At 42.0% G+C, this 14850-nt stretch overlaps 1 protein-coding gene across 2 annotated transcripts in view; it reads left to right on the forward strand.

Annotated features, from left to right (window-relative positions):
• Window positions 1-14850, forward strand: part of Tps1 (Trehalose-6-phosphate synthase 1) — a 48343-nt gene that overhangs the window by 7322 nt on the left and 26171 nt on the right. For both annotated transcript variants that reach the window (XM_067767387.1, XM_067767386.1), the window contains exon 3: window positions 14632-14788. In XM_067767387.1, coding sequence (XP_067623488.1) covers window positions 14632-14788 — 157 coding nt within the window. The remainder of the gene's footprint in view (window positions 1-14631; window positions 14789-14850) is intronic.

Genomic DNA, 14850 nt, shown 5'->3' on the forward strand with positions numbered 1-14850 from the left:
GTCCCGATCAGACAAATCTCCCGATCTAAATGCTGCCAGCCGTTCCAAATGAACCACTTTCATTTTGGTTCGTGGTTTGCCAATGGTTTGTATGCGGTACATTACATCGTTGATCTGTTTTACAACTTTGTATGGGCCTTCCCAATTACACTGCAATTTCGAGGACAAACCTTTTTCTCGTTGTGGGTTGTATAACAGCACCAAATCTCCTTCCTGAAACCCTTCCGAATTAATTGCTTTATCGCACCTCGCTTTCATCTTGTCACTCATAATCTTTGCTCGTTGTCTTACCAGATCGTGTATCTCTCTCAGCTCTTCTTCCAAGACACCAGTGGATTTCTTGACATTTCTCTCCGCATCGGCATCTATACCATACTTCAAATCAGCTGGCCGTCGAAGGCCATTGCCAAAAATTACCTTTGCGGGAGTTTGGCCCGTTGTATCATGTACTGCCGATCGGTACTTGTCTACTACTTTCCTTAAATGCTCCTCCAATGTTCTATTGAAACGTTCCACCATACCATCGGACTGAGGATGCAATGCAGTTGTCCGTGTTTTCCGAATGCCCAACTTCTTGCACATTTCTTGGAATACAGTTGATTCAAAATTCGTGCCTTGATCAGAATGTAACTCCATTGGTACCCGATACCTTGCAACCCAATCGTTTGTAACCACTTCTGCTACTGTTTCTGCTTCTTGATTTGGGATTGGGTATACCTCTGGCCATTTACTGAAATAATCCATAACCACCACTACGTATTTGTTTCCGCGGTTGCTAGTATGAAATGATCCTGTGACATCCATGGCGATCCTTTCAAATGGTGCACCTGAAATATACTGCTTCATGTGGCTATGACTTCGTGTTTTGGGCCCTTTCGCTCTGTTGCAAACCTCGCAGTTGGCAATCCACTCGGTGACCGATTGACGGCAACCAACTAAATAGAATCTCTGCTTAATTTTCTCGAGCGTCTTCGTGATTCCAAGATGACCCCCACTTGGACCATTATGCAGCTCGCTGAGCACGTCAGGAATCCTCTTTCTGGGAACAACTATCAGTTTCTTCTTGCATTTACCATCCTCACTCTCCCATACTCGATTAAGGCAACCGGATATCAATTCTAAATTTTTCCACTGTGCCCAATATGACTTCGCAATGGGACTCTCTGCTGACATCTCTTCTCTGTTTGGTATTTCGTTTCGTTCGAGTCCTTGCATAACATGTGACAGATCTGTATCTTCTAGCTGACACTTTCTTAATTGTTCCTTGTCCCATTCATCCGTACACGTTATAGTCATTAGCCGGACATCTATAATGTCTTTTTTAGCCTCGTCGTTTGAACAGTGCTTGCATTCCAAACTACATGGTCTGCGTGACATTGCATCAGCATTTCCATGGGTACTACCTTTTCGATGCTCAATGGAAAAGTCATAGCCTTGTAGTCGCTCGATCCACCGTGCCAATTTTCCTTCCGGATTACGGAACTGCAGAAGCCATTTCAACGCTGCGTGATCTGTCCTGACACGGAATCGCTGGCCGTAAAGGTATTTGTGAAAATGTTTAATGCACTCTACCAATGCCAACAGCTCTCTCCGCTTAACGCAGTAGTTCCTCTCTGATTTTCCAATCGAACGGCTGTAATATGCAACTACCTTCTCCTGTCCATCGACCAGTTGTGATAAAACGCCTCCTATAGCATATACACTCGCATCTGTATCTAGAATAAATGTTGCTCCTGGAATCGGATATGCTAATTTTGGGGCAGTGCACAAACGCTCCTTCAATGTTTGGAAAGCCACTTCTTGCTCCTTCTTCCATTCAAAAGCTTTATTTTTTCTTGTAAGCTCATGGAAGCTATGGGATACGCTGGAAAAATTTGTATAAATCGGCGCTAATATGTGCACAGCCCAAGGAAACTTCTCAATTCATGTAGGTTCTGTGGTCTTGGCCAATCCTGTACAGCCTCTATCTTTTCGTTCGCAGTGCAGATGCCCTCTGTCGTTACCTTGTGACCCAAATAATTTACTTCCTTTTTAAACAGTGCACACATTTTGGGACTTAACTTCAGACCAGCGCCAGCATTTCTCTGGAAAACTTCCTCCAAGTTCTTAAGATATTCATCAAAGTTCTTACCCAATACGATGATGTCGTCCAGGTACACCAAGCATGTTTTCCAATGTAGTCCTTTCAGTACCTGGTCCATGAGTCTCTCAAAAGTAGCTGGTGCATTACAAAGTCCAAAAGGCATCACTGTAAATTGCCAAAGACCATCACAGACACTAAAGGCTGTTTTCTATTTATCTTCCTCCTTCACCTCAACTTGCCAGTAGCCGCTTTCCAGCGTGGAAAACCATTTTGTACCAGATAGCGAATCCAGAGTGTCGTCAATTCTTGGCAATGGGTAGCTATCCTTTTTGGTTACGTCGCTCAACTTGCGGTAGTCCACGCAAAACCTCATTTTCCCATCCTTCTTCTTCACAAGTACCACAGGTGAGCTCCATGGACTAGCTGATGGTTCGATGACGCCGCTGTCGCTCATTTCTTGTACGATTTGACTCACAACTTCCCGTTTTGCCAGTGGAACACTACGAGGAGCTTGACGTATCGGCCTCGCGTCTCCAGTGTCAATTTGATGTTTCACAGCATTGGTGCGGCCTGGTTTGGAACCATCCTGGTCAAATATGTTTGCGTACTTTAGGAGCATTTGCTTTGCCTTACTCTGGTAATCTTCCTCAAGCCCCTCCGTCCATGCCGTGATGTCATTTGAAAGATCAGTATTACTAGATGAAACGTGTTCCTGGAGCCGTTCACAGTTAATAACTACTTCAGCCTCTTGGCATCTTCCCAAAATAGCTCCTCTGGTCAGTTTGACTGGTGACTTGAACTCATTGAGTACTCTTACCGGAATACGTCCATCTTGTTTTGTCATAGCCAGGGTTTTTCCTACAAGTATGTTCGGTGCTGATTTGTTTGCTGCTTCGACAACGCACAATTTGTTTGTCCCACAATCTCCATCAACCTTTGCCCAGATGACTGCTTCAGATTTTGGTGGTATTTGCTGACTCTCTTGCACCAGCACTCGTTTACTGCTGTAGCCTCTCTCGTAGCCGAAATTAAGTGGTACATCCATGTTCTTATATCGCATCGTCTTGCTTTGAATGTCGATCTTGATGCCCTGGTCGATTAAGAAGTCCACTCCAATTATGATTTCATCAACTATCTCTGCCACTACAAAATTGTGTAGTACCGTGACGTTCCCAATTGCTACTTCACATGCTACTTCTCCAATTACCTGGGTGCCCTCTCCCGTGGGTGTACGTAATCTTGCTCCAAGCAATGGTCTTATCTTCTTGTCGAATGGGATGCACCCGTATCGACAGTCCGTAAACGTTCCTTTCCATCCACATGTCCTCCGACAGTAAGATTGCTTGACCTTCTTCCAAGTTGCGAGATAGAGATTATTGAGCATTCAATTGAGGGAGCCAGCTGTCGCCCCTTGCGGCTGACTCGCTTTAGTTAAACGATTGATTGGTTTTGGAGATCTCCTTCAGCTCTGCGTTTACGACTACCCACATTGTTGGAACTGTTAGGGTTGGTGTTGCAATAACGCGCAATGTGCCCTGGCTTTCCACACTTAAAGCATTTGACTGCATCATTATTCTTCTGCTGCGTACCCTTCAATGCTTCCAAAATTGTGTCTACCCAGTCTGGCCTTTCCACTTCCACGCGATGAGCTTTATATGCGGGCTTACTCAAAAGCGACGCTGTTTCTTGAGTCAGTGCGTGGGATGTCGTTTCTGCGAATGTGGGTTTTAGGTTTGCATATGTCGTTTCTACGTCCCGTATGCCATTTATAAAACTCTGTATTTTTACCCTCTCGGTGTACTCCACGGGTGCCTCCGCATTTGCCAAATGTGCCAACCTTTCAACATCCGAGGCAAACTCCTGCAAAGTCTCATTCGCTCTTTGGTGACGGGTTTGCAACTCAATTTGGAATATCTGTTTTCTATGCTCGCCTCCATAACGTCTCTCGACAGCGGCCATCAATGCTTCATAGTTGTTCCGCTCTTCTTCGGGAATCGTCTGTAGGATTTCGGCTGCTGGCCCCTTCAATGATACGAATAGAGCTGCAACTTCATCTTCAGCATTCCAGTTGTTCACTGCTGCGGTCTTCTCAAACTGTAGCTTAAAGGCCTGGAAAGGAACAGAACCGTCAAAGGATGGTGTTTTTACCTTTGGATTACTCGCTGAAACAGCTGGGCGATTTAGTCGTAACTGCTCAATACGACCCTTCAAATCATCGACTTCTGCCTGAAATTGAGCGATTTTTGCATCCTGCGCTTCCAGCTTTGATATTACCCTTGCTTCCTGTGCTTCTAACTGCGAAGACATTTGTGCCACCTACAATGATAAGCGCTCCTCTTGTTCTTCCATCTTGGATGTTATGCGTGTCTCCTGCGATTCCAGTTGGGATGCCATATATGTCTTTTGTTCTTCCAGTTGAGTTTCCATCTTGGATGTAATCTGTGTCGACATTTCTGACATATGCGTTTCTTGTGCTTCAATCTTCGCTGTTATACGGTTCTCCTGTGATTCCAGTTGAGATGACACTGTCGATGTTTGAGCAGTTATTGCAGCCAATGTCATGTTCAAGTCTGTGCTGGTAACTATCTGCGATGTTTCATTTTTCTCTTCAGTTTTTGTTGTCTCGTCGACATCAAGATGAAAGACATACTCTTCCACGTTAATTCCTTCTGCTTCCATTGCCTCTCGTAGTCGTGCCTGAAGTTCGAGTTTAATGCCGGTTGTATTCAATCCATGGCTCTCTAACTCCTTCTTCAGTCGCTGGATGTTCAATTCACTGAACTTTGCCATGTCCTTCTTGTCCTCTGGAATTTATTCAACAATTCCTCTTCTGACACCAATTGTAACGAATTTATTTGCAAATCCTCTTATTTGCAACCTTCTTCTAAGTTCGAATCACTAAACTGTTGAATAAATAACTCCAATATTTAATAATGCAGAAGGGCCTTTATTAAAGTACTTCACAATTAATAACTCTACTATTGCCCGACAGATAGCGTGCTTAATTGAAACTGATTGTAGCCCTCTATCTGTCGCTGCCTTTTATACTCTTTGGTTTCCTCGTTCGCATCTTCTAGGCGCTTCCATTTCCAGAATCTACTAGTTGGCCATCAGCTATCAAATTTCTCAGCTGTACCTACAATTGCACGATTTTATAGCGTCTGTCATTGCATACTTTCGGGACTATCTCAGATATATGCATGTGGCTGTGCGTTGCTTCTCAGCTGCGTGTACGTACATATGTGTAGACATAATGATTGATTCGTTTATGTAGATACATAATGATTGATTTACGGATGTGCATACAAGGCGCTGCTTAGCATCGGCTTAGAGATGGCAGTACCCCTTAGTGTTGCTAATATTCGTAACAATATATATATTATATATATCACCGATCTCTATGATTTTTTTACACAACAATATATACTATATACGTAAGCAATTGTTTAAATTTGAAGCTTTGTTAAAATGGGGTAGAAATTGCGAAAGGTTTCTTATCGGAACAATCGGTTGTATGAGATATATACTATATATACAACCGATCTCTATGATTTTTTCAGACAACAATATATGCTATATATGTATGCATTCGGTGAAATTTGAAGCTTCTAGCTGTTAAAATGGTGCTGACATTGCGAAAATATATATATATATATACTACTAGCAGACCAGGCAGACGTTGTTCTGCATACATTTTAATAAGCTTTTTCCGTCTAACTCTGCCCTACCCCTCTACACTTTTTCCTAATTTTTTATTCACTCCTCCCTCCGTCTTTTTCGCTTCATCTCCATCTTCGTCTCATTCTATCTCTTTCTCAGTCTCCTTCTCTCTTTTCTCTTCTCTCAAGTTTTTCTCCTTCTTCTTCATCTCTTATTGCCAGTCCCAGTGGATGGTATGTATATTGTTCCACTCCCACTCCGAGTCGCAGTCTCAGTCCCAGTCCTAGTCTTAATCCCAGTCCCAGTCCGTCTCCGGTACACTTCCCGGAAAAAAGCATCGTAAATATTAATATAGGAAAATTTATATACGAAATTTCAGGCAAATCGAATAGGACGTATGTAAATAGGTATGTGGGTATTATTAATTCTTGCCTTTATTTCGGCTTCGCATGCATATTTATCAGTTTTGCCAGGTTGATACGACTAAATCGAATATCACAATGAACTTTAGAGCTCTCAGCAACAGCTTTAATTTGATATCCATAATACACACACATTCTAGGGGTATCCGGGTCCATGTTTTGGCCTATATCTCGAGACCCTAGTCACTCAGCGGTGTAAAACTTACTCTGTATTATAGCGCACATCAACATCACCAATTTGATACCCATAATATAAAAACACATTGTAGGTGTCTCCGGGTCCATGTTTTGGCCTATATCTCGAGACCGTAGTCACCCAGCGGTGTAAAACTTACTCTGTACTAAAGCATACATCAACAGCTTCAATTTGATACCCATAATGTAAAAACACATTATAGGTGTATCCGGGTCCACGTTTTATGCTATATCTCGAGACCCTAGCCTCCCAGTTATATGAAAATTGTCCTGTACTATAGCACTCATCAGCAGTTTTCATTTGATATCCATATTGTATAAACACATTCTAGGGGTACCCGGGTCCACGTTTTATGCTATATCTCGAGACCCTAGCCTCCCAGTTGTATGAAAATTGTCCTGTACTATAGCACTCATCAACAGTTTTCATTTGATATCCATATTGTATAAACACTTTCTAGGGGTACCCGGGTCCACGTTTTGGGCTATATCTCGACACCCCAGCCTCCCAGTTGTATACAAATTTTCCTGTACTATAGCACGCATCAACAGCTTTCATTTGAATCCATATTGTATAAACACATTCTAGGGGTACCCGGATCCACGTTTTGGCCTATATCTCGAGACCCTAGGCACCCAGGTGTATCAAAATTATTCTGTACTATAGCACTCATCAACAGCTTTCATTTTATATCCATATTGTATAAACACATTCTAGGGGTACCCGGGTCCACGTTTTGATCTCAAGACCCTATGCTCGTAGCGAAAAAAAGGTAGACGTTGGCCGATTCTCAGACCTACCCAATATGCTCACAAAATTTGATGAGAATCGGTTCAGCCGTTTCGGAGGAGTTAACCCTCTAACACCGTGACAGAAGAATTTTATATACCTATTGAATTTTTTCTAAAAAAAAATCATAACTCAAGAATGGCTAAACCGATTTGGGATTTCAAAATCATCTAACCATCATCTCTCCTTCCTGTATCTTTCCTAAAAATTTCATGGCAATCTTTCTATCCGTTCTCGAGTTATGGAGTGACAATCAAAATGTACACTTCTTTTTACATATATAGATATATATACATATATACTATATATACCACCATATATATACTATATATACCACTGATCTTTATGATTTTTTCAGACAACAATATATGCTATATACGTAAGCATTCGTTGAAATTTGAAGCCTCTAGTTCTTAAAATAGGGCAGTAATTTCGAATAGTGTCTAATCTGAGCAATCGGTTGTGGGGGATATATACTATATATACGACCGATCTCATCAATTTTTTCAGACAACAATATGTGCAATATGCGAAAGTATATGGTGAAGCTTGAAGCTTCAATCTGTTAAATTGAGGAAGATATGACAAAAATCCTCTTTTTCTGAAAAATCGGTTGTATGGAGGATATATGCTATAGTGGTCCGATCCGGCCGGTTCCGACAAATGTCTAATTGGACACCCAAATACACCCGCTCACCAAATTTTATCGATATATCTCAAAAATTGAGGGACTAGTTTGCATACAAAGAGACAGACGGACAGACGGACATGGCCAAATCAACTCAGCTCTTCAACCTGATTATTTCGGTATACTTAATGGTGGGTCTATCTATTTTCCTTTAAGGACTTACAATTTTGGGTTTCGTGACGAAATTAATATACCATTTCATGAAAGGTATACAAATTTTAAGCACTTCCTTTATATAAATGGACATAAATCAGCGAAAAATGTCTCCTTATATAAAGATATATTTTTGCTAAACTTTGATTTTTAAATTTTGCCATAGAAATTGCAAAAATAATTATGATATGTAAAAATACAAAGGTGGAGCGCAATTGATTGACTAATAACACCTCCTTTCCTACCAACTTTCCCATCCAAGTAATGTGCATTACGCGTCTGGTTACGGGTAATATTTCCGCTTGGAAAACGCTACTGTGATCTGGCAGCCTATAGGATATGTTTATTTCCGGATCAGCACAGGGTACCGCAGACCTTACTACTTCGACTACTTTGGAATCATCTGTGTACACATGTATCGCCTCGTCCGCCATTTGAGTACCCTTGCGCCAACCGTCCACCTCTTTTGTGGCCTTAAGATCTCCCTCGAAGCGCAGATAGGGAATCAGGTAATCTGTTCGTCTTGTGATTGATGACGCTATATTACTATGGCCGTATGGTCGGCGCTCAAGCTGCCCCGAGGCACCGAACCTGGTTGCAGTTGTTAACGCTATGTTCTTTGCTTCCAGGTCTACAGGGGGAATGTGCAGAATGGCATACAGTGCAGCCATCGGGATTGTTTTTATGGCTCCCGTAATGCTAAGCACTGATAGTCTGCATATCCCCTCTAATTTTTTGGGGTAGGTTGTTTTTTGCGTGGCTTTCCACCAAACATGAACTACATAGTATAGAATAGGGCTTACAATCGCTGTAAAAGCCCAATTAGAAGGAAAGAGCGATAAGCCCCACGTACACCCCAGCATTCTTTTACATAAAGTGCCGTTGAGTCCTTCACCCTCTCCTCCACTTTGAGCTTCCATGGCAGCTTACTGTCTAGGATGATTCCTAGATATTTTGTGCAAGGTTTCTCCTGTAGGGTCACCCTTCCTAACTTAGGCCTGGTCCAATGTGGGACCCTGTACCTGTTTGTAAACAAGACCATATCAGTCTTCTCTGTGTTGACTTTCAACCCAACATTAGATGCCCAGGTATGAATATCCCGAAGCGTCCGATCCATCAAAGAGCTAATCGTTGGAAGGCGCTTTCTACTTATGAAAATTGCAACGTTGTCTGCGTAAGCCGTAAGTTTTACGGGTCCCTCATCGAATCGCCTGAGCAGCTGGTTGATGATCAGCGTCCACAATAGAGGTGATAGCACCCCTCCCTGCAGCGTGCCCCTGTACACTGATTTCGTGGCCTCGTACAATCCCCATTGTGATGTAATCTTCCTGCAATTTAACTTGCAGTCGATCCATCTGGCTGAGGCTGGTTGTACCTTAATGTAATTAAGACCATCCATTATCGCCCATTTAGGAGCATTATTGAAAGCCCCGGCAATGTCTAAGAAGACTCCTAGAGCATATTCCTATACTCCAGAGCTTTCTCTATGCTTATTACGACCCTATACAATGCGCCCATTTAGAAACATTATTGAAACCCCCGGCAATATCTAGAGCATATTCCTTGTACTCCAGGGGGTCGATTCGGGTTGTGCGTTACCGTAAAGTGAAAAGTATTAACACCAATTCACCATGATTATTGATTCTCGTTTTGCGTTAAAACTTCGAATTGAAGTGAAGTGAAAACAAAGTTAACGCCGATACAAATTTTGTGTTAACGTTTGAATTTAAAAAAATTGTCAAACAAACAATATCAAACAAAAAGAAAACAAAAACAAAAGAAATCTGTCATAATTTATCATTCAGCAAACAAAACTTCACATATAGTAAATTCAAATATTATTCAGCTAACAGTTTTCACAGCAGTTAAAAGAATCGCATTTTCGAACTCAGTGAAGTGAAAAAATGAAAACACTAAGTGATAACCAAAGTGATAAATTTTTTTTCACTTCACTATAACGCTTAACCGGAATCGACCCCAAGGGCTTTCTCTATGCTTATTACGACCCTATGGAATGCGGTGTCTACCGACTTGTCTTTGGTACGCATGCTGTGTTTTGGAGAGCAGCTTTTCATCCACGTTGAACTTTGTATACACATCTATCAGCCTATCAAAGGTTCTTTGGGATACACGGGACCGATCTTCCCCGCCTTTGGTAGGAAAGCTACGCGAGCAGTTCTCCAAGAGTGCGTTACATGATTCAGTCTTATACACCCATCAAATATTATTTTAAGCCATTCCACGACCGCTATACTTAAAACTTGTAGCAGGGCCAGGAATATACCATCTGGGCCCGGCGATTTAAACTTAGAAAACGTCTTCAGCCCATTCGATCGTGGTATCGGCCACCAAGCCCGGCACTACCCGCTCCGTGATCGAAGTGTCAGTGCTGTCTGCTGGCACTTCTAAACCATTTTCCGATGGGAAATGTGTGTCGAGAAGCACCCCAAGGAATTTATCACTATTACGTGACCATTCCCCGTTTTTTTTTCTTTACTAGTCCCTGGACTATGTTTCCCCTTACTAGGACTTTTTTCACCCGTGCTGTTTCGCTGGAGTACTCTATGTCCGTACAGAAACTTTTCCGTGATATTCTCTTCGCCCTGGAAATTTCACGCATGTAGTTCCTCAGTAGATCCCTGTACTCTCACGACACGCTTCGCTTTCCGCGGTTTTTGCTAGCTTAAACATTTCTTTTACCCGTCTTCTTAGAAGACTCAGCTCATTGCTCTATCATGGCGGATTTGCTTTTCCTCTGAATTTTCTTAGAGGGCAAGCTTTGTTGTACGCAGTCATAAGCGACCTTGTTAGGGATTCATTAGACTCCTCCAGTTCCTCCACATTGGCAACCTCTTTGGGCTGTCCCAATTTTGTTTCTACCTGTTTCTGAAATTTAGTTCAGCTCGTTGACCTAGGGTTTCTAAAGGTTCCTCCCTTCTCTACCCTCCTTAGGGGTATTATGAAGCTGATATACGCTTGGTCAGAGAAGGATGGTCTATCAAAAACGATCCAATCATACCGTGATATATCACGTTCGGAGCTCAGTGTAATATCCAGAACATTGCTGGATGTTGGACCAATGTATGTAGGGAAATTTCCCCTGTTGGCTATCTGCAAATTGGTTTGCAAGATGTAACAAAATAGAGATTCGCCTCTCTCGTATCTTCTCCTCCCCATATAACAGGATGCCAAGATAAATGCCTGCTTATTCCTTTGCTCAACGGCCACCACTACGAGGTCCTCAGTAGTGTAATTAGGTAGCATATACGAATGCAGCTGTTTCCTTACCATTACTACAGCTCGCACCCGTCTTTCCGTTTGCGCGTAGTAAACACCAATCGCGCGCGACGTCAAACGAACCCTCCTCAAGGATTATGAGGAGTTCGCTCGACGCCACTTTATTGTACCTTCGACCTTCGTCGTGACGTCGTCGTCCTCCCTTGTCCTTTTGGTTTAGAGTATTCGAGGCCCCCTTCAGCCTCTCGTAACTATTGTGCCGGTTTTCCTCTGTGTGAATTGCAGCACCATTTGGCTGTTGGTCTCCTTCTAACACCTTCGTGGTGACGTCGGCTGCCTCCACCTGTCCTTTTTCTCTTAGACATTTGAGGTCCTTTTCGACTTCGCCCAATTCTAGCGTGTTAGAATTTTTATCCTCCGGACTTCTTTTCCTGAGTCGCATGTAAATTTTTCCTGTACCAAAGAACATTTTGCCAAACTATGTGTATAATATATCCTCCGCCTGCTTGTTTATTTGGAAGATGTAGAACTGAGCTTCCGTAGGCCGAGATATAGTAAGTACCTTCCAATCCTGTATCGGTACGTTCGGATTTTGATTCTGCAGAAGTCGCAGTGTATCCTCCGACTTCATCACGAATGATATCCATACCTTAACTTTTGGTACCGTGGGGATCTGCACTTTATCCGGCACCTCAAACCGCGCGTTCGTTCCTTGCCCTTTGATGTTTGAAACCACTTCCTCCAGCCACCGCAAGCTCGCGACGTTGTCTCACGCTATCATCTTCACACCATTAGATCACTTAGCGTTAACTCCCTTTAGCACCTCCGAGAAAGTCGGAGTCTTAGCGTTATCTCCCTTTGGCTTATCTCCTACTTCAGTAGTTGGAACCTTTCTCTGACTCGCAGATTTCGAGGTAGTTGCTACCTCGCTATTGGGGCCCACCTTTCTTACAGCTTTGGGCCTACTTGTCTTGTCTATGCGACTGCTCTGCCTTGCAGATCTGGGACTGGGTCCTTTCTGCCTCTTGACAGCAGGCTTGTCGCCTTCCGCCGAACGTTGCCTCGTCATTCTGCCGTTCGACTCTTCTTTATCCTCGTACCTGTTGCAGAACCGAGGGTTTGTCGCAGCAAACCTTTTGAACTGCCTTCGAGCTACTTCTACCGCCTCATGGGACTATTAAAAGGGCTCGATGTCCACTTCTGGTGGGTCGACCACTGCTCCCAGGCGTTGGACAATCCTTAGTGCTGCACGGTACTGCGAGAGAGCTCTTTACTTCCTCTGCTCCGTACCCTTCTTAACTCTTCTACTCCATTTTCATTTGTTTGCTTTTCCAACACGGAGTTCATTGAATCAGCACTACTCTAGCTCCCCGAGTCCGATTCAGTCCTCCTCTTATCATCGTCCTTATTACAATTAGGCAATGAGTCGTTCATCTTGGTGCCGTCCACCACAGCAGAGCGCCTTCCTGTAGTAAGGCCATCAATACTTCCCGAGGTGGCTCGGTATTGGGAAGGCTCCGTTCGAATACAGCCGAATTTATCCCCTGGCTACAAATCGTCCAATAGACACGGTCCGCATAACACCCTGGATTAGGGGGTTGGCAGTTCTTGGTCACCGACATTCCGCCGCCCTCCGCCTCATAGTCGGGCGCTATGGAGTTCGGCTAATTATGATCAAATTTGAGAGATGCGAATTTTTTTCATAGAAAAAGTTCCGCCTTTAGAGTGTAATCTCTAATTGGAAGTACAAAATAAAAGCAAAACGTTAAAATTCTACAGAAAATAATTTAGTTCCCAGGGATGGAACATATGTAAGCACGTAGATTATATATTGACAATTTATTTTAGATTAAGGCATATTTAATAGTGATTTTAGGGCCTTTCGCCTTCTTGTTTGACATAACGTAAGAAACGTAAAAGGCCGAACGGAAATGTCAGAGAATAGAATTTCTAGACCAAATCTGGCGGCTCGTTCATATGAGCTATCGTTCGCAACATATATTGAAGGCCTTAGTCGATGTTGGTGTATTTTTTACGAAATACTCATGTATTTCTGTTTTTCCCAAAATATTTGATTTATACTGGGACCAGTATTGTTTACACTTTTTATCAACGACATAGTCGTCTTTTGCCGCCACGCATCTATACATCTTTACGCTGACCATACCCAACTCTACATGTCGCGCCCGATCGGGCTCTCCGAAGACTTATTTGTTAGGCTGAATAATGATTTAAAGCGCATAAGTAACTGGGCTCGCGCAAATAAGCTACATCTTAATGCGTCAAAATCTAAGGCGATTGCAATATCGAACGCAGCATACGATTTAAGCAGCCTTCCTGAAATTGTGCTAAATGATGATAAAATAGGTTTCCAGGATGTGGTTGCCAATCTAGGCTTCAGAAATAATTCTAGTCTTACTAGTGCTAACCATATCAGCTTTGTGGTGGGTAAAATCTATAACACCCTTCGCCATCTTTACAGAACTGCCTACTTACTACCGCGAGACACTAAACTGAAGCTGGTAAAAACTTTTATAGTACCTCAAGTTTCTTACAGTGAACTTATATATGGTAACCTTGATTCGGTATCGCTTAACAAACTTCAGCTGGCCATTAATAATGCCGCCCGATTTGTTTTTTCTAAAAGAAAGTACGATCAAATATCTTCGTGTGCCGTGCAAATACTCGGGAGTGACGTCTTACCGGCTTTTAAATACTCCACATCCTCTAGAATGTTCTTTGTCAGTACAATCCGTCTATGGAACTCACTTCCTTCCAAGACAAAAGCAATTCGTAAGGCAGGATGTTTCAAACAAGCAGTATTATATTTCCTAAACTCTTAACTTACCCTAATTTACATATCCCAAACCTTCATTCTTCAAATATTGGTCTGGAATTGTTTCTGTCACACTATTATTAATTAAATACGTATAAGCTTTTTATTATTTTTAATCAAAATTTTGTACTCATTCTTTATTAAGTTTATTTATATGTAACTTCAATTTTTTTTGATGTGATTGATGTACTACCTAAAAGACAGTGTCTTACTTGTACAAATAAGTTTTAAATAAATAAATAAATAAATAAATATAAAGATAATTTTAAATAAAAACGGTTCGATGCTCGACTGTATTCAAGGCCAAAAAATAGTTTTGGTTGGAACCAGTTTGCAGCCCTTCTTTTACCGACTATAAGTAACTGTTATGTAGAGTTCATAAATCAAACTTTGAAATAACCGCTTTCTTGAATTTAAAGTTACAAAATCGAAAGTTGATTACGATGTAAAGGAATAACTGTTAAATCGTGATTTTATATATAAAAGTTATAAACTTTTGCTTAAATAGTTATCTAAATATGTTGTTAATAAAACATTAAATATATATCAAATTTTTCCTATCTTTAGCGCTGGTGGACTTGTAACTGCTGTCTGTCCTGTGGTAATAAAAGGTAAAGGCTTGTGGGTCGGTTGGCCAGGCATACATCTCGCTGATCCTGATGAACCTATACCAGAGTCAAATCCAACAGATCAAGCACCAACAGCCGGCTTGAAATCCGATCAGGTGTGTATCAAAATAAGTGATTGATAAGATAACTTCTTCGTTAGTGGGTGATACAAATCTAT

This window comes from Eurosta solidaginis, chromosome 2, assembly GCF_040869045.1.
Source record: "Eurosta solidaginis isolate ZX-2024a chromosome 2, ASM4086904v1, whole genome shotgun sequence".
NCBI classification, from domain to species: domain Eukaryota; kingdom Metazoa; phylum Arthropoda; class Insecta; order Diptera; family Tephritidae; genus Eurosta; species Eurosta solidaginis.